General features: G+C 46.8%; 1 protein-coding gene across 1 annotated transcript in view; it reads left to right on the forward strand.

Moving 5' to 3' along the window:
- The window catches only part of ZFAND3 (zinc finger AN1-type containing 3), a 208370-nt gene that overhangs the window by 167957 nt on the left and 21172 nt on the right, over nucleotides 1-19241 (forward strand). The window contains exon 5 of the mRNA XM_073628748.1: nucleotides 8508-8672. Coding sequence (XP_073484849.1) covers nucleotides 8508-8672 — 165 coding nt within the window. The remainder of the gene's footprint in view (nucleotides 1-8507; nucleotides 8673-19241) is intronic.

Genomic DNA, 19241 nt, shown 5'->3' on the forward strand with positions numbered 1-19241 from the left:
AGTTTTGTTGGATTATAAAGCTGCTCTTGGTGGTTTTTATCTGCTCATTTTCACCATATTTTGAAGCAGATGAAAATATCTCAGCTGTATCTGGTTTGTAGATGACCTCACCTGTTTATGAAGAATTTAAACCTATTTTCCTCTCAGCGTTCATTGGTGGACATCACACAACAGAAGGCCCCAGCCTCTAGAACAGCCATTGTCAACCAGGATTGCATGGAACTCTAGGGTTCCTTCAGAGGTTGCTTGAGCTGAGCATCATGACAACAATCTTTTAACTGTCTGTAAGAGTTGCGTTTTACTTTCTGACCACCAGTGTAGGGGGCCTTTTTGTTGTTGACCTCCAATTAATTGGTGTAAGTAAAGATTCCCTGAAACCTGGAAATTATTTTAGGAGTTCCTTTGGGGTGAAAAGGTTGAGTCAGGCTGCTCTAGAAAATTGGGACAGTGTACGGATCTCAGTATAAATACAGCTGTTCTGTGAAGCCCTCAGAGGTTTGTTAGAGATCCTTAGTGAACAAACCGCATCCTGAAAGGGGTTGTAAAGGTTCGTTTTTTATTTTCTAAATATGTTCCTCTAAGGTAGTGTACTGTTGGTTCACTTACCTTTTCCTTCGTTTTCTTTTGTAAATGCTGTTTTTCTGTGTGTGAATTTTCAACTTCCTGTTCCTCCTCTAGCAGCTTGCCCCCATCATCCGAGCCGTTCGGGTTGGGGGTTAGTCAACGTGCTCGCCCCATCCCTTGGGTCTACATCCCTGCAGGGAGACGCTGTGTGCCTTCACAGGCACGGGAGCAGGGGAGCCGCGGGCGTGTCTAAGACGCTGTAGCTCCGCCTCCCATGCCTTGCTATTGTAATCTGAATGACCATCTCAGCACAGCCCCACCTTTACTCCGCCCCCTTCTTTGCTGAAGTGGAAGTGTGGCTCAGGCTCGTCGTCACACAGCGAAAAAGCGTCACTGCACATGCACAATGCCGCTAAGTATCAAGGGAATTGTAGTTCCTTTGAAGCCGTGAAGTTGCTCCAGGGAGCACGCTCGAAAACCCGGAAGTTGAGGAGAACATGCAGAGAGGAAATGAGGAAGTGCTGATAAAGCCTATTTATCTAACAGGTAAATAAAAAAAAATTCAGCAAAAATAACAGCTAGATTCATGATTTATATAGCATATAGATCAGACATTGCCATATTTTTTTTTTTAGCTGTACAACCCCTCGAAGGCCAAGGAACACACCAGACAGGTCAGGGATAAAGTTGTGGAGAAGTATAAAGCAGGGTTAGGTTATAAAAAAAATATCCCAAGCTTTGAACATCTCACGGAGCTCTGTTCAATCCATCATCTGAAAATGGAAAGAGTATGGCACAACTGCAAACCTACCAAGACATGGCCGTCCACCTAAACTGACCGGCCGGGCAAGGAGAACATTCATCAGAGAAGAGCCAAGAGGTCCATGGTAACTCTGGAGGAGCTGCAGAGATCCACAGCTCAGGTAGGAGAATCTGTCCACAGGACAACTATTAGTCGTGTTCTCCACAAATCTGCCCTTTATGGAAGAGTGACAAGAAGAAAGACATTGGTGAAAGAAAGTCATAAGAAGTCCTGTTTGTAGTTTGTGAGAAGCCATGTGGAGGTCACAGCAAACGTGGAAGAAGGTGATCTGGTCAGATGAGACCAAAATTGAACTTTTTGGCCTAAAAGCAAAACACTGTGTGTGGTGAAAAACTAACACTGCACATCACCCTGAACACACCATCCCCACCGTGAAACATGGTGGTGTCAGCATCATGTTGTGGGGATGCTTTTCTTCAGCAGGGACAGGGAAGCTGGTCAGAGTTGATGAGAAGATGGATGGAGACAAATACAGGACAATCTTAGAAAAAAAACCTGTTAGAGTCTGCAAAAGACTTGAGACTGGGGCGGAGGTTCACCTTCCAGCAGAACAACGACCCCAAACATACAGCCAGAGCTACAATGGAATGGTTTACATCAAAGCATATTCATGTGTTAGAATGTCCCAGTCACAGTCCAGACCTAGATCACATTGAGAATCTGTGGCAAGACTTGAAAATTGCTGTTCACAGACGCTCTCCATCCAATCTGACAGAGCTTGAGATATTTTACAAAGAAGAAGAATGGGCAAAAATGTCCCTCTCTAGATGTGCAAAGCTGGTAGAGACATCCCCAAAAAGACTTGCAGCTGTATTTGCAGAGAAAGGCAGTTCTACAAAGTATTGACTCCGGGGGGCGCCATACAAATGCCCCCCATACTTTTCACATATTTATTTATTTGTTTAAAAAATAGAGTCTCCCTTTGTATAGGGAAGCAGCTGTATAGTGTCGGGTTTGTTGGGTTTCGCTGCACAGCACAGGAGAAGGTTGGCAGAGGTGACAGGAAACGGCTACAACAAGGACACAGATAATACAACATGACAGCGTTCCCTATCCTTCCCCGCCATGTTGGGATTTACTGATGCAGTGAAATAAAAGGCAGATTTTGTCGTGTTCGGCGCGCACCATACTCTGTGCTGGGATTTTGGGCTTATTTCTGCCATTTGCAACAAAATAATACTGCAGTTGTTGTTTTTCTACCGATTATCCCCCACATCCAGGGATGCTTTTCCCCGCAGACAAAGACGTGACATTTTGAAGTGTGTGATTTGTAAATTGTGTGCTAAATAACTATTCTGAGTGGCGCACAATCTGTTGCTCCCACATGGTATGTTTAGAAACTTTCACACACTCTGACATTTCAGAAGAAGCAAACACAAGCTTGTCAGAGTACCAGCGTGTCAGCTAATCGCAAGGAGCAAATAGGGTAAAGACCCGTGTGAAGGTGAGGGATCTACGCAGGTGGAGCTGTGTCTGATGTCAGAAATAAAGATTTCTCTAATATACAGTAGCTCTGACATATACCATGGTGCTGTACAAAGAACACTGAGCCAGTCACATCCATCTCTGTACCAGAAGAGCTTACACTCTAATGTCCCCCCATAATCATGCACTATTATTATTATACATTTATATAACTCCGACATATACCACAGTGCTGTACAGAGATCACTGAGCCAGTCACATCAGTCTCTGCACCAGAGGAGCTTACACTCTAATGTCTCCCCACAGTCACACACTATTATTATTATACATTTATATAGCTCTGACATATACCGCAGTGCTGTACAGAGAACACCGAGCCAGTCACATCAGACATCTCACTCATGATGTACATTGCATTAGTGCCCAAACTCTGAGCCTGGATGTCGGCATATTACCCAATTGCGGACCGGTCACATACTTGGTACATTCACCGGTCTTCAAGTGGTTGTACCGGGATGATCCCCCAGGACCGTTTTTTTAGATGCGGCAAACAGCTCTCTTGTAATAGCAAGTTGGAGCGGCTTACTAGCTGCTCAATTGCTATTAAAAGCAGTCGGCCTTCCCATCCCACCAGGAGACCCGAGCGACCAGGTCAGGCAGCCAATCAAAGCCGGGATCTGGTCTCCGCTATGGTAACCTGGAAGCGATGACATGATATCACTTACAGGTTACCTGCATGTAAACGGCACATTTAAAAGATATATATATATATATATATATATATATATATATATATATATATATATATATATATATATACAGTATCTCACAAAAGTAAGTACACCCCTCTCATTTCGGTAAATCTTTTCTTCTATCTTTTCATGTGACAACACTGAAGAAATGACACTTGTCTACAATGTAAAGTAGTGAGTGTACAGCTTGTATAACAGTGTAAATTTGCTGTCCCCTCAAAATAACTCAACACACAGCCATTAATGTCTAAACCACTGGCAACAAAAGTCAGTACACCCCTAAGTGAAAATGTCCAAATTGGGCCCAAAGTGTCCATATTTTGTGTGGCCACCATTATTTCCCAGCACTGCCCTAACCTTCTTGAGTATGGAGGTCACCAGAGCTTCACAGGTTGGCACTGGAGTCCTCTTCCCCTCCTCCATGATGACATCACAGAGCTGGTGGATGTTAGAGACCTTGCGCTTCTTCGCCTTCCGTTTGAGGATGTCCCACAGATGATCAATAGGGTTTAGGTCTGGAGACATGCTTGACCAGTCCATCACCTTTACCCTCAGCTTCTTTAGCAAGGCAGTGGTCATCTTGGAGGTGTGTTTGGGGTCGTTATCATGTTGGAATACTGCCCTGCGGCCCAGTCTCTGAAGGGAGGGGATCATGCTCTGCTTCAGTATGTCACAGTACATGTTGGCATTCATGGTTCCCTCAATGAACTGTAGCTCCCCAGTGCCGGCAGCACTCATGCAGCCCCAGACCATGACACTCCCACCACCATGCTTGACTGTAGGCAAGACACACTTGTCTTTGTCCTCCTCACCTGGTTGCCACCACACACGCTTGTCACCATCTAAACCAAATAAGTTTATCTTGGTCTCATCAGACCACAGGACATGGTTCCAGTAATCCATGTCCTTTGTCTGCTTGTCTTCAGCAAACTGTTTGCGGGCTTTCTTGTGCATCATCTTTAGAAGAGGCTTCCTTCTGGGATGACAGCCATGCAGACCAATTTGATGCAGTGTGCGGCGTATGGTCTGACCACTGACAGGCTGACCCCCCCACCCCTACAACCTCTGCAGCAATGCTGGCAGCACTCATATGTCTATTTCCCAAAGACAACCTCTGGATATGACGCTGAGCACGTGACCTCAACTTCTTTGGTGGACCATGGAGAGGCCTGTTCTGAGTGGAACCTGTCCTGTTATACCGCTGTATGGTCTTGGCCACCGTGCTGCAGCTCAGTTTCAGGGTCTTGGCAATCTTCTTATAGCCTAGACCATCTTTATGTAGAGCAACAATTCTTTTTTTCAGATCCTCAGAGAGTTCTTTGCCATGAGGTGCCATGTTGAACTTCCAGTGACCAGTATGAGAGAGTGAGAGCGATAACACCAAATTTAACACACCTGCTCCCCATTCACACCTGAGACCTTGTAACACTAATGAGTCACGTTGATGGCTAATTGGGCCCAATTTGGACATTTTCACTTAGGGGTGTACTGACTTTTGTTGCCAGCGGTTTAGACATTAATGGCTGTGTGTTGAGTTATTTTGAGGGGACAGCAAATTTACACTGTTATACAAGCTGTACACTCACTACTTTACATTGTAGCAAAGTGTCATTTCTTCAGTGTTGTCACATGAAAAGATATAATAAAATATTTACAAAAAGGTGAGGGGTGTACTTACTTTTGTGAGATACTGTATATTTGATCTCACCGATTTTGGCGTTTTGAATGCTTTTAAGTGTAGAGGAGGGATTTGGGGCCTTGGAGACCCCAGATCTCTCCCTAAAGAGGACCTGTCACATGGCTATTAATGTCACAAGGGATGTTTACATTTCTTGTGACAGCAATAAAAGTGATTAAAAAAACATTTAAAGCAACAGTGTAAAAATGAAAAACATAAAATAAATGAATAATGTAAAAGAAAAAAAAAATGAAAGTGCCTATACTTGCATGCAAAGGCACGCAAATGCGTCGCTCCCACATGCCCGCAAAGAGCGATCATCCCACACATGTGAGGTATCACCGCGAATGTCAGATCATGGGCAGTAATTCCAGCACCAGACCTCTTCTGTAAATATAAAGTGGTAACCTGTAAAGGGTTTTAAAGTGTCGTCTATGGATAGTAAAATTTCCATAGTTTGTCGCCGTTGTACGGGAAAGCGTGCCATGTTTGGTATCTATTTACTCGGCGTAACTTAATCTTTTATATTTAATCGTGTTATGTGTTGAGTTTTTTTTTTTTTTTGCATTAAATTTTTAAAAAGTGTATTTTCTTTACCTGAAAAACTGTTTGAAACACCGCTGCGCAAATACCGTGTGACATAAAAAATTGCAAAACCTACAAATTTCTGTCTCTGCTTTATAAAAAATATACAATGTTTGGGGTTTCTAAGTAGTTTTCTAGCAAAAAAAAAAAAAAAAACTGATTGTTACAAAAAGTGTCAGGAAAAGGCCCGGACTGGAAGCGGTTACTTTCCTCTATACAAGCTGCATAATAATGGTGAATTCAGCATGTATCGTGTTATGTCAGGCTGGAAGAATGAAGGTGACAGGTGCTCTTCATGTGAGCCAACTGCTGCCAAACGTTCGGTTGAGATGCCGTTTTCGGGGATGTGACCTCCTTGTTTTTATCATTGGAGAAGTGTCTGTGTCCTCGGAATAAACACGCCTTTCTGGGAAAACATAATTAGATTCATTTTTGGGGTCAGCGGGGCTCTTGACTTGTCACAGGAACATTTCAAGAGTTTCCACTTCACACTTCTCATCCCGCTAATGTGCATGCTTTGCATACCGATTGATTGATTTGTCAGGTAGCGGCAGTGCGAGGAGCCGGGAAACCAGCGAGTTCTGAGATTCACCCTCCTGAGCATTATGGGGGCCCTCCGATTTTATTTCTGTTTCATTGACTTATGGGAAAATCGCTTTTACGTTAACGGGCCAAGAGCTGGTGCCCCACCTACTTTACCCCCCCCCCGTATTTCAGTGATTCCTGTTTAATCCTCCATCTGGTCTTCCTTTCAGTCTTGCACAGGTTGTACCGGCTCCCCTTCTGGACTGAAATGGCTTCCTCTGATTTTCACCGCACACTGTGAGCTTCTCACAATGTGCATTACAAGCTGCAGCAGTCACTATTCCTCCAAAGACCCTACCTTTATGAAGCCACCAGTTAGTTCTCCATGTCCCTGCCCATAGAAAGCCACTGGTCCTCTAAGTCCCTACCATATGAAGCCACTAGTCCTCTAAGTCCCTACTCATATTAAGCTGCTAGTTCTCCAAATCCCTACCATTTGAAATCAATCGTTCTCCAAGTCCCTATTCATAGAAAACCACTAGTCTGTCAAGGTCCTACCCATAGGAAGCCAAAAGTCCTCCCAAGTTTCTACCAATAGGAAGCCAATAGCCCTGCAAGTCCCTGCAAATATGAAGCCACTAGTTCCCCATGTCCCTACCCATAGGAAGCCACTAGTTCTTCAAGTCCTTACTCATATGAAGCCACTAGTTTTTCAAATCCCTACCCATAGGAAGCCACTAGTTCCCGAAGTGCCTACCCATAGGAAGCCACTAATTCTCCAAGTCCCTACCCATAAGATGCCACTAGTCCTCCAAGTCCCTACCCATAGGAAGCAAGAAGACCTACAATTCCCTACTCATAAGACGCCACTAGTCCTCCAAGTCACTACCCATAGGAAGCCACTAGACTCCAAGTCCCTATCCATAGGAAGCCACTAGTCCTCCAAGTCCCTACCCATACTAAGCTACTAGTCCTCCAAGTCCCTACCCATACTAAGCTACTAGTCCTCCAAGTCCCTACCCATAGGAAGCCACTAGACCTTCAAGTCCCTACCCATGGGAAGCCACTAGACCTCCAAGTCCCTACCCATAGGAAGCCACTAGACCTCCAAGTCCCTACCCATGGGAAGCCACTAGTCCTCCAAGTCCCTACCCATAGGAAGCCACTAGACCTCCAAGTCCCTACCCATGGGAAGCCACTAGACCTCCAAGTCCCTACCCATGGGAAGCCACTAGACCTCCAAGTCCCTACCCATGGGAAGCCACTAGACCTCCATGTCCCCACCCATAGGAAGTCACTAGTTCTCCAAGTCCCTACCCATAGGAAGCCACCAGACCTCCAGGTCCCTATCTATAGAAAGCTACTAGCTCATTTCCTGTCTTATTGAACACACAAGGAATTTCCATATATATGGAAAGGTCAAAAATTAAAATCTGAGATGTCCCAACCTTTGGAAATAAGGAAATAACCTTCATGTGGCTCAGACATTTTTTGGGCTGATACATACTATGTCCAGGGCAGTGTGGCTACACTTAACCATTGAATCGCTGCCACAGAACTAGCATGCGTCACACTATTTAAGAAATGGCTGCACATAGAAGCAAGTGGACCACATAACCAGCACCACCTTTGTTCAGGCTGCATTCAGGATGCCCTTAGAGCAGAACTAACTTATTTTTGGGAATTTAGTTCCACGTTTACTGCTGTGTGGGTAAGTATATGCTTTGAAGGGAACACAGCAATACAGGTAAGTGTGGGGGGGATGGGGGGGGTTAGTACCACTTTACCTTACTGGCTTGGAATGCTGGCTCATATAAATCCTGGTGCCTGTGCACCAACCAGCCCCATGCTGCTGCCTCCTACCTTATGACTTGCTGCAAAGTTACAATGTACAGTCTGATCACTGGCAAAGGGGAGACTGAGGAAATGCTTCCACCTGCCTGCAGCAGACTGATGACCTCATCTCAGCCTGGGCAAAGTCACTGATTGGAGCTCAAAGGCTTTAATGATAAAGGGTGGAGTTTTTTCTGAAAAAAGATCCTTTTCCTGTAAATTGCGGGGTCAGGGATTTATTCATGCAGACTTGTTTACTGACAGGTCCACTTTGAGATGTTTCTGTGTATTAAGTGTTGCCTGTTTTATTTTTCTGCTCCAGATTCCCAGTCAGAGGACGAACCATCTCCAATGAAACGGCCTCGACTACTAGACAGCGGCGAAGGGCCCGACCGTAACCGCCCCAAACAGAAGAGCCGCCGCCGCTGCTACCGCTGCCAGATAAAACTGGAGTTGGTACAACAGGAGCTGGGCTCGTGTCGCTGCGGTGAGTGTGGTTTTCTGGGGTACGGGTGACTGGTTTAGGTGCCTACGGGGCCTGATAGATTTGTGGAGCTGACTGCCCTAAGAGGGGTATTATAGACAGCTGGGAGGCGGGAACAATGCTGGTCTATGTGGAAGGGGGATTGTAAAGCTGACCATACATGAAAATTTGTCTGGTTCGGGAGGGACAAGCCGCATTTCAATCCATCTATAGCCGTGATAATGGTAAGTGATTGTTTTTCCAGGTTAAAAAGATTATTAACGCTCTTGAGCACTCTGGCTTGCAGAAGATCATCTCCCTGAAATACTCTGCACTGCTGGAGGACTCTGCTCCTTCCTCTATAACTCTCCTCTCCTGAAATACTCTGCACTGCTGGAGGACTCTGCTCCTTCCTCTATAACTCTCCTCTCCGGAAATACTCTGCTCTGCTAGAAGACTCTGCTCCTTCCTCTATAACTCTCCTCTCCTGAAATACTCTGCTCTGCTGGAGGACTCTGCTCCTTCCTCTATAACTCTCCTCTCCTGAAATACTCTGCTCTGCTGGAGGACTCTGCTCCTTCCTCCAACTCTCCTCTCCTGAAATACTCTGCTCTGCTGGAGGACTCTGCTCCTTCCTCTATAACTCTCCTCTCCTGAAATACTCTGCACTGCTGGAGGACTCTGATCCTTCCTCTATAACTCTCCTCTCCTGAAATACTCTGCTCTGCTGGAGGACTCTGCTCCTTCCTCTATAACTCTCCTCTCCGGAAATACTCTGCTCTGCTAGAAGACTCTGCTCCTTCCTCTATAACTCTCCTCTCCTGAAATACTCTGCTCTGCTGGAGGACTCTGCTCCTTCCTCTATAACTCTCCTCTCCTGAAATACTCTGCTCTGCTGGAGGACTCTGCTCCTTCCTCCAACTCTCCTCTCCTGAAATACTCTGCTCTGCTGGAGGACTCTGCTCCTTCCTCTATAACTCTCCTCTCCTGAAATACTCTGCACTGCTGGAGGACTCTGCTCCTTCCTCTATAACTCTCCTCTCCTGAAATACTCTGCTCTGCTGGAGGACTCTGCTCCTTCCTCTATAACTCTCCTCTCCTGAAATACTCTGCTCTGCTGGAGGACTCTGCTCCTTCCTCCAACTCTCCTCTCCTGAAATACTCTGCTCTGCTGGAGGACTCTGCTCCTTCCTCTATAACTCTCCTCTCCTGAAATACTCTGCTCTGCTGGAGGACTCTGCTCCTTCCTCTATAACTCTCCTCTCCTGAAATACTCTGCTCTGCTGGAGGACTCTGCTCCTTCCTCCAACTCTCCTCTCCTGAAATACTCTGCACTGCTGGAGGACTCTGCTCCTTCCTCTATAACTCTCCTCTCCTGAAATACTCTGCACTGCTGGAGGACTCTGCTCCTTCCTCTATAACTCTCATCTCCTGAAATACTCTGCACTGCTAGAGGACTCTGCTCCTTCCTCTATAACTCTCCTCTCCTGAAATACTCTTCACTGCTGGAGGACTCTGCTCCTTCCTCTATAACTCTCCTCTCCTGAAATACTCTGCTCTGCTGGAGGACTCTTCTCCTTCCTCTATAACTCTCCTCTCCTGAAATACTCTGCACTGCTGGAGGACTCTGCTCCTTCCCCTATAACTCTCCTCTCCTGAAATACTCTGCTCTGCTGGAGGACTCCGCTCCTTCCTCTATAACTCTCCTCTCCTGAAATACTCTGCTCTGCTGGAGGACTCTGCTCCTTCCTCTATAACTCTCCTCTCCTGAAATACTCTGCTCTGCTGGAGGACTCTGCTCCTTCATCTCTAACTCTCCTGTCCTGAAATACTCTGCACTGCTGGAGGACTCTGCTCCTTCCTCTCTAACTCTCCTCTCCTGAAATACTCTGCACTGCTGGAGGACTCTGCTCCTTCCTCTAACTCTCCTCTCCTGAAATACTCTGCACTGCTGGAGGACTCTGCTCCTTCCTCTATAACTCTCCTCTCCTGAAATACTCTGCTCTGCTGGAGGACTCTGCTCCTTCCCCTATAACTCTCCTCTCCTGAAATACTCTGCTCTGCTGGAGGACTCTGCTCCTTCCTCTATAACTCTCCTCTCCTGAAATACTCTGCTCTGCTGGAGGACTCTGCTCCTTCCTCTATAACTCTCCTCTCCTGAAATACTCTGCACTGCTGGAGGACTCTGCTCCTTCCTCTATAACTCTCATCTCCTGAAATACTCTGCACTGCTAGAGGACTCTGCTCCTTCCTCTATAACTCTCCTCTCCTGAAATACTCTTCACTGCTGGAGGACTCTGCTCCTTCCTCTATAACTCTCCTCTCCTGAAATACTCTGCTCTGCTGGAGGACTCTTCTCCTTCCTCTATAACTCTCCTCTCCTGAAATACTCTGCACTGCTGGAGGATTCTGCTCCTTCCTCTATAACTCTCCTCTCCTGAAATACTCTGCACTGCTAGAGGACTCTGCTCCTTCCTCTATAACTCTCCTCTCCTGAAATACTCTTCACTGCTGGAGGACTCCGCTCCTTCCTCTATAACTCTCCTCTCCTGAAATACTCTGCTCTGCTGGAGGACTCTGCTCCTTCCTCTATAACTCTCCTCTCCTGAAATACTCTGCTCTGCTGGAGGACTCTGCTCCTTCCTCTCTAACTCTCCTGTCCTGAAATACTCTGCTCTGCTGGAGGACTCTGCTCCTTCCTCTCTAACTCTCCTCTCCTGAAATACTCTGCACTGCTGGAGGACTCTGCTCCTTCCTCTAACTCTCCTCTCCTGAAATACTCTGCACTGCTGGAGGACTCTGCTCCTTCCTCTATAACTCTCCTCTCCTGAAATACTCTGCTCTGCTGGAGGACTCTGCTCCTTCCCCTATAACTCTCCTCTCCTGAAATACTCTGCTCTGCTGGAGGACTCTGCTCCTTCCTCTATAACTCTCCTCTCCTGAAATACGCTGCTCTGCTGGAGGACTCTGCATCTTCCTCTATAACTCTCCTCTCCTGAAATACTCTGCACTGCTGGAGGACTCTGCTCCTTCCTCTAGAACTCTCCTCTCCTGAAATACTCTGCTCTGCTGGAGGACTCTGCTTCTTCCTCTATAACTCTCCTCTCCTGAAATACTCTGCTCTGCTGGAGGACTCTGCATCTTCCTCTATAACTCTCCTCTCCTGAAATACTCTGCTCTGCTGGAGGACTCTGCATCTTCCTCTATAACTCTCCTCTCCTGAAATACTCTGCTCTGCTGGAGGACTCTGCTCCTTCCTCTCTAACTCTCCTGTCCTGAAATACTCTGCTCTGCTGGAGGACTCTGCTCCTTCCTCTCTAACTCTCCTCTCCTGAAATACTCTGCACTGCTGGAGGACTCTGCTCCTTCCCCTATAACTCTCCTCTCCTGAAATACTCTGCACTGCTGGAGGACTCTGCTCCTTCCTCTATAACTCTCCTCTCCTGAAATACTCTGCTCTGCTGGAGGACTCTGCTTCTTCCTCTATAACTCTCCTCTCCTGAAATACTCTGCTCTGCTGGAGGACTCTGCTCCTTTCCATGGAGCTGGGATGTGTTGTTTGGGATAACACTTGGTAGGTACAGACAGTGATCACTGCACGGGATGGTTTTTAAGAAAAAAGTTCAGCAGATTGTTTATTCTGCCTCATTATTGGGGTCACCACAGCAGACAGGAACATCTCTGATTATGGCTCAATAATTACCATAAAATGCTCATCAGAACCGATTAGCCCGAAGCCTAAAAATCAAATTAATGAGTTTATAAAGTTCCATCATTAATTTGCTAATATACAAATACCCTGGAAATGACCTCAGAAAAGGGCCCTCAGGAATCCTCCGTCTTGCCCCCAACATCTGCATTGTCTTCTACACGTGACTCTTCCCGGGGCCCCTCATAATGAGCGTGACCTAATCTCTGACTCCGAGACTGTTTATACTCTACAAGGACAAACACAAAGGCAGAAGTCCCCCCTTCCTGCAGTAGAAGTGGGCTCACCTGGGGCAGTAAAACACAATACTGGTTCCCCCTCAGTCCTCTGAGGATGAAGTAAAGAGAAGAATCCTCGTCCCAGCTCTACGTTGTTCTGAATATAACTTTAGACCATAACTCACAGAGAAATCAGACAACAAACATTCTAACATTATCCTCCTTCTCTGTCCACAAAAGTCTGGCTGCTGTTCAACGTTTATCCTTCAACGCTATCAGCACCATGGACGGCACACGTGGGGTATGGACCTCAGATGAATGGTGTGTTTGCCATAATACTTAGATTTGCACCTTTCACATGAACAACTGTTAAAATTATTTAACTATAATTAAAGAATACACACTCACCGACCACTTTATAAGGTCCACCTTGCTAGTAGCGGGTTGGACCCCCTTTTGCCTTCATTCTTGGTGGCATAGATTCAACAAGGTGTTGGAAATGTTCCTCAGAGATTTTGCTCCATAGTTATGTAATAACATCACGCAGTTGCTGCAGATTTGTCGGTTGCACATCCATGATGCCAATTTCCTGTTCCACCATAACCCAAAGGTGCTCTAGATTGAGATCTGGTGAGTGTGGAGGCCATTGGAGTACAGGGACCTCATTGTCCAGTGGTGAGATGATTGGAGCTTTGTGACATGGTGCATTATCCTGCTGGAAGGAGCCATCAGAAGATGGGGACACTGTAGTCATAAAGGGATGGACATGCTTAGTAATAATACTTGGGTAGGCCGTGGTGTTTAAACCATGCTCAATTGGTACTAAGGGGCCCAAAGTGTGCCAAGAAAATATCCCCCCCACACCATTACACCACCGCTCAGATGAAGCTACGCTATCCTTTCTAGCGAAACGCGCTGACCTCACAACCATTCCGTCACGTGACGCCACCCACGCAAGCCCAGTTGAGCTGAGGTTGCCAGCTACGTGAAGGAGACACACGATCGTGTACGGCACACGGCTGAAGGTGTTTGGAAACAAACAAACAAGCCCATCTTGATAGGCGGATTCTGAGTAATACGGCTATGAATGATTCTTGGATAGGATCACAGAGGATTATAATCCTATGGACATCTATCAAATGGGACGGTAATGTACCTCCACCTCATGGTGGCTAATATAAGCCCATGACTGGAAGCTCTATGCTGTGATACATGTATAAATGAAGTCTCATATTCCTATCCTTGACGCTGTTGCTGACACCATCTTTAGCACACCAGACCACCGGGACTTACACAAATTAAGGCTATTGTTTCCACAGTTGCAAGAGTGTACTGTTCTAATACCAGGATTTTTTTCAGCAATTCACTGCACCTTCTAGTTCTCTATAACTCAGTGATATGATCTGTATGAGCTGACCCAAATGAATGCATGAGATGATTTTTGACCATACCTCACCTTCAGCTCTACAGGTCACCAAGGCCACCCTGCCTTGATGAATAAGCCGGGACCATCTTCTCTCCTCATGCGGAACTATTGAGTTGTTTATGACTTCATGAAATGTCATCTATATCAGCTGGCACCCATCCCCTTCCCTACCCTTCTCATCCCTGGGGCCACACACGGCTAGGCTGTCATATACCTATGATGATACATGAAGTTTACCTAATTCATATGAGTTTTTCTTCTGACAACCTACAGTGCCTTACAAAAGTATTCACCCCCCTTAGCTTTTTACCTATTTTGTTACATTACAGCCTTTAGTTCAATGTATTTTTAATTTTAATTATATGTGATGGATCAGAACACAATAGTCTAAGTTGGTGAAGTAAAATTAGAAAAATATATACATAAAACTATTTTTCAGAAATAAAGAACTGAAAATTGGCATGTGCGTATGTATTCACCCCCTTTCTTATGAAGCCCATAAAAAGCTGTGGTGCAACCAATTACCTTCAGAAGTCACATAATTAGTGAAATGATGTCCACCTGTGTGCAATCTAAGTGTCACATGATCTGTCATTACATAGGCCCCAGAGGCTGCAATACCTAAGCAAGAGGCACCACCAACCAAACACCGCCATGAAGACCAAGGAACTCTCCACACAAGTAAGGGACAATGTTGTTGAGAAGTACAAGTCAGGGTTAGGTTATAAAAAAAAATCCAAATCTTTGATGATCCCTAGGAGCCCCATCAAATCTATCATAACCAAATGGAAAGAACATGGCACAACAGTAAACCTACCAAGAGACGGCCGCACACCAAAACTCACAGAGCGGGCAAGGAGGGCATTAATCAGAGAGGCAGCACAGAGACCTAAGGTAACCCTGGAGGAGCTGCAGAGTTCCACAGCAGAGACTGGAGTATCTGTACATAGGACCACAATAAGCCGTACGCTCCATAGAGTTGGGCTTTATGGCAGAGCGGCTAGAAGAAACACATTACTTTCAGCAAAAAACAAAATGGCACGTTTTGAGTTTGTGAAAAGGCATGTGGGAGACTCCCAAAATGTATGGAGGAAGGTGCTCTGGTCTGATGAGACTAAAATGTAACTTTTTGGCCATCAAAGAAAACGCTATGTCTGGGGCAAACCCAACACATCACATCACCCAAAGAGCACCATCCCCACTGTGAAACATGGTGGTGGCAGCATCATGCTGCGGGGATGTTTTTCAGCAGTCGGGACTGGGAAACTGGTCAGAGTTGAGGGAAAGATGGATGGTGCTAAATACAAGGATATTCTTGAGCAAAACCTGTAGCACTCTGTGTGTGATTTGAGGCTAGGACGGAGGTTCACCTTCCAGCAGGACAACGACCCCAAACACACTGCTAAAGCAACACTTGAGTGGTTTAAGGGGAAACATGTATATGTGTTGGAATGGCCTAGTCAAAGCCCAGACCTCAATCCAATAGAAAATCTGTGGTCAGACTTAAAGATTGCTGTTCACAAGCGCAAACCATCCAACTTGAAGGAGCTGGAGCAGTTTTGCAAGGAGGAATGGGCAAAAATCCCAGTGGTAAGATGTGGCAAGATCATAGAGACTTATCCAAAGCGACTTGGAGCTGTGATAGCCACAAAAGGTGGATCTACAAAGTATTGACTTTAGGGGGGTGAATAGTTATGCACATTGACTTTTTCTGTTATTTTGTCCTATTTGTTGTTTGCTTCACAATAAAAAAAACAAAAAAACATCTTCAAAGTTGTGGGCGTGTTCTGTAAATTAAATGATGCAAATCCTCAACCAATCCATGTTAATTCCAGGTTGTGAGGCAACAAAACCCGAAAAATGCCAAGGGGGGTGAATACTTTTGCAAGGCACCGTATATAATAAATGGCAATACACGTGTTAGAAAAGGCCGCTACACGTGTGATTCAGCATCTTCCTCGGCCTCGAGAGCGCTGCCCCGACACGTGTTACAGCCCCGCTCCCTCGCCGCTCTCCATTCCGCTGCGCCTGCACTGGCTGCGTGCAGGAGGGGGGGGGGCGAAATTATCTCCGCGTCCAAATCTCGTTACCCGGCCAGCCAAGATGTGATAACAGCGGAATTGTCGCCCGCCGCAGATCTCAGGCCTAATGAGCCGTAAAGTGACAACAGTAACAGCGAGTGACAAGGAGGGAAAAGAACTGAAAACTCCCATTTTTTTTATATTTTCGCCGCAGTGCACGCGTTTTCCGCAAAACAGCGCTGAGGGGCCCCCGCTCTGTCCCCCTCTATAACAGGTTATTAAGCACGGACAGGAAATCACATCTCATAAATAATGCTTAAGAGCCCCTCGCTATATAAATTGAACGTGTTGTGAATTGTGCTCGGCCCCTTTTGTAGCGTTCGGCGCCTGAAGCTTCGAGAACAGAAGATGTCATTTTCATTACTTTTTAATGAGGTGCCAATTAATGGCAGAGCCGAGCGCTCAGGAGAGACGAAGTCACCGAACTCCCCATCGCCGCCCCCCGCTTTCTTCACACCTCCCTGTTTTTTTATTTTTTTTTGTGCTCCGTCGTCCATGCATCTTTACCCCGGAGCCCACCGTGGGAACGCTGCCAAGCTCAGGGTGAGCAGAGAGAGACGGGAAGGAAAAAAAAAAAAAAAATTCATTAAATTACAATCTCATCTGCAGCGCATACAGACAAATTCCACTCGGCTTTGATCTTCAAAAGAGCAATTTGTAATATGAGTTGTGCTCGCCCTTCTCCAGCCAACTGGGAGAGGTGAGAGGAATAACTAATTGTTTAGGATTCTCAGTTTGTCTGAACGCCGCTAACCTCTTCATCGCTGAATCTTACACAGCCAGACCGCCGCAGATCGGCACTTACAGAGGTGGGGGCAGGTTGGTGGCCTTTGCACGGCTGAGGTGCCGCATTCAGTTCCCTTCAATGGCAGATTTTTATGGCTTTGGAGATGGGGGGGGGGGGGGGGGGGGAATTTTCTTTAAAAAAAGTTAAAATCCAGGTACAAAAAGTTTCAACAAAATCAGAGGCGTTACTAAAACCTTCAGGGCCCCAGTGCAAAAAAACACGAAGGGTCCCCCTGACCGCCTCCTTTCCTCTGGTCCCCGGGGCCTTTTCCACTGGTCCGCACAGGGATGGTGGGAACCCCTCATAATGGGCACAGCGGGTGTACAGACCCGAGAACTCAGCACAAGGATGGTGGGAACCCCTCATAATGGGCACAGCAGGTGTACAGACCCGAGAACTCAGCACAGGGATGGTGGGAACCCCTCATAATGGGCACAGCGGGTGTACAGACCCGAGAACTCAGCACAAGGATGGTGAGAACCCCTCATAATGGGCACAGCAGGTATACAGACCCGGGAACTCAGCACAAGGATGGTGAGAACCCCTCATAATGGGCACAGCGGGTGTACAGACCCGAGAACTCAGCACAGGGATGGTGGGAACCCCTCATAATGGGCACAGCAGGTATACAGACCCGGGAACTCAGCACAGGGATGGTGGGAACCCCTCATAATGGGCACAGCAGGTGTATAGACCCGGGAACTCAGCACTGGGATGGTGGGAACCCTTCATAATGGGCACAGCGGGTGTACAGACCCGGGAACTCAGCACAGGGATGGTGAGAACCCCTCATAATGGGCACAGCAGGTGTACAGACCCGGGAACTCAGCACAGGGATGGTGGGAACCCCTCATAATGGGCACAGCAGGTGTACAGACCCTGGAACTCAGCACAGAGATGGTGGGAACCCCTCATAATGGGCACAGCAGGTGTACAGACCCAGGAACTCAGCACAGGGATGGTGGGAACCCCTCATAATGGGCACAGCAGGTGTACAGACCTGGGAACTCAGCACAGAGATGGTGGGAACACCTCATAATGGGCACAGCAGGTGTACAGACCCAGGAACTCAGCACAGAGATGGTGGGAACACCTCATAATGGGCACAGCAGGTATACAGACCTGGGAACTCAGCACAGGGATGGTGGGAACCCCTCATTATGGGCACAGCGGGTGTACAGACCCGGGAACTCAGCACAGAGATGGTGAGAACCCCTCATAATGGGCACAGCAGGTGTACAGACCTGGGAACTCAGCACAGGGATGGTGGGAACCCCTCATAATGGGCACAGCAGGTGTACAGACCTGGGAACTCAGCACAGGGATGGTGGGAACCCCCAGGAACTCAACACAGGGATGGTGGGAACTCCTCATAATGGGCACATCAGGTGTACAGACCCGGGAACTCAGCTCAGGGATGGTGGGAACCCCTCATAATGGGCACAGCAGGTGTACAGACCTGGGAACTCAGCACAGAGATGGTGGGAACCCTTTATAATGGGCACAGCAGAAACGTTGTGCAGAGACCCTGTAGGAACCAATCCTTTCACCCCTTGTATGGATGATTTTAGGAAGTGGCATGACAGATCCAGTCCTACATTTTCAGCGATGAATCGCACTATCTTTGTGATACCGCTGCCAACATTAACCAATTTTTCTTCCTAAAGCAGACACCCCTTATTTTCCTATCACATACGAAGCTTGTCTGCTCCAAGCGAAGTGACGTCTTCCCCTCCCCCACACACCCCATGTATTTTATTAATCGCTTTGTGCGCTTTGTTTTATTGCCAGCAGCCTATTTCATTCAGTGAGTTTCTGCTGAGGTTATTTTCCTCCTCCCGGCACGGTCCTCGGCTACACTATTCTGTATTTTTTCCCTTTTCTATCCCCCGAGCTGGAAGGTGACTTTAGATTGAGAAGAGCCACCCACTAGTCGCGCACTTAAGAAGCCGGCGAAATTGAAACTGCAACAGAAAATTGGACCAGCAGAGTTAAAAGGCAGTTTGTTTGCGAAATCAGCGCCGAAGCGATCAGTGTGTGTCTATCCAATATAGCTCTCAGCCTGGCCTTCTCCCGGGGAACAGGCACAATTCATACGTGACTGAACTGAGAACCGCGATTTTCCGTCCGCCCACGGCGATGGTGTGCTGCGTGCGGCCTGGACACAATTTACCGCGCACCCCTCGCCGGCAGCTGCGTGCATCATAACCCGAAATATAACGGCGAGTGTGCCTTGCAGTGATTTCAAGCAATACAGAAAAGAAAAACATTTATTTATATATATTTTTTTACCTAATATATTGAAGCTACAGCTAAGGACGTCTCCAGATCTACTTGTTGAAATCCCTCTAAATCACATTAGACCGATCGTA

This window comes from Aquarana catesbeiana, linkage group LG04 (genome assembly GCF_042186555.1).
Source record: "Aquarana catesbeiana isolate 2022-GZ linkage group LG04, ASM4218655v1, whole genome shotgun sequence".
Taxonomy (NCBI): Eukaryota; Metazoa; Chordata; class Amphibia; order Anura; family Ranidae; genus Aquarana; species Aquarana catesbeiana.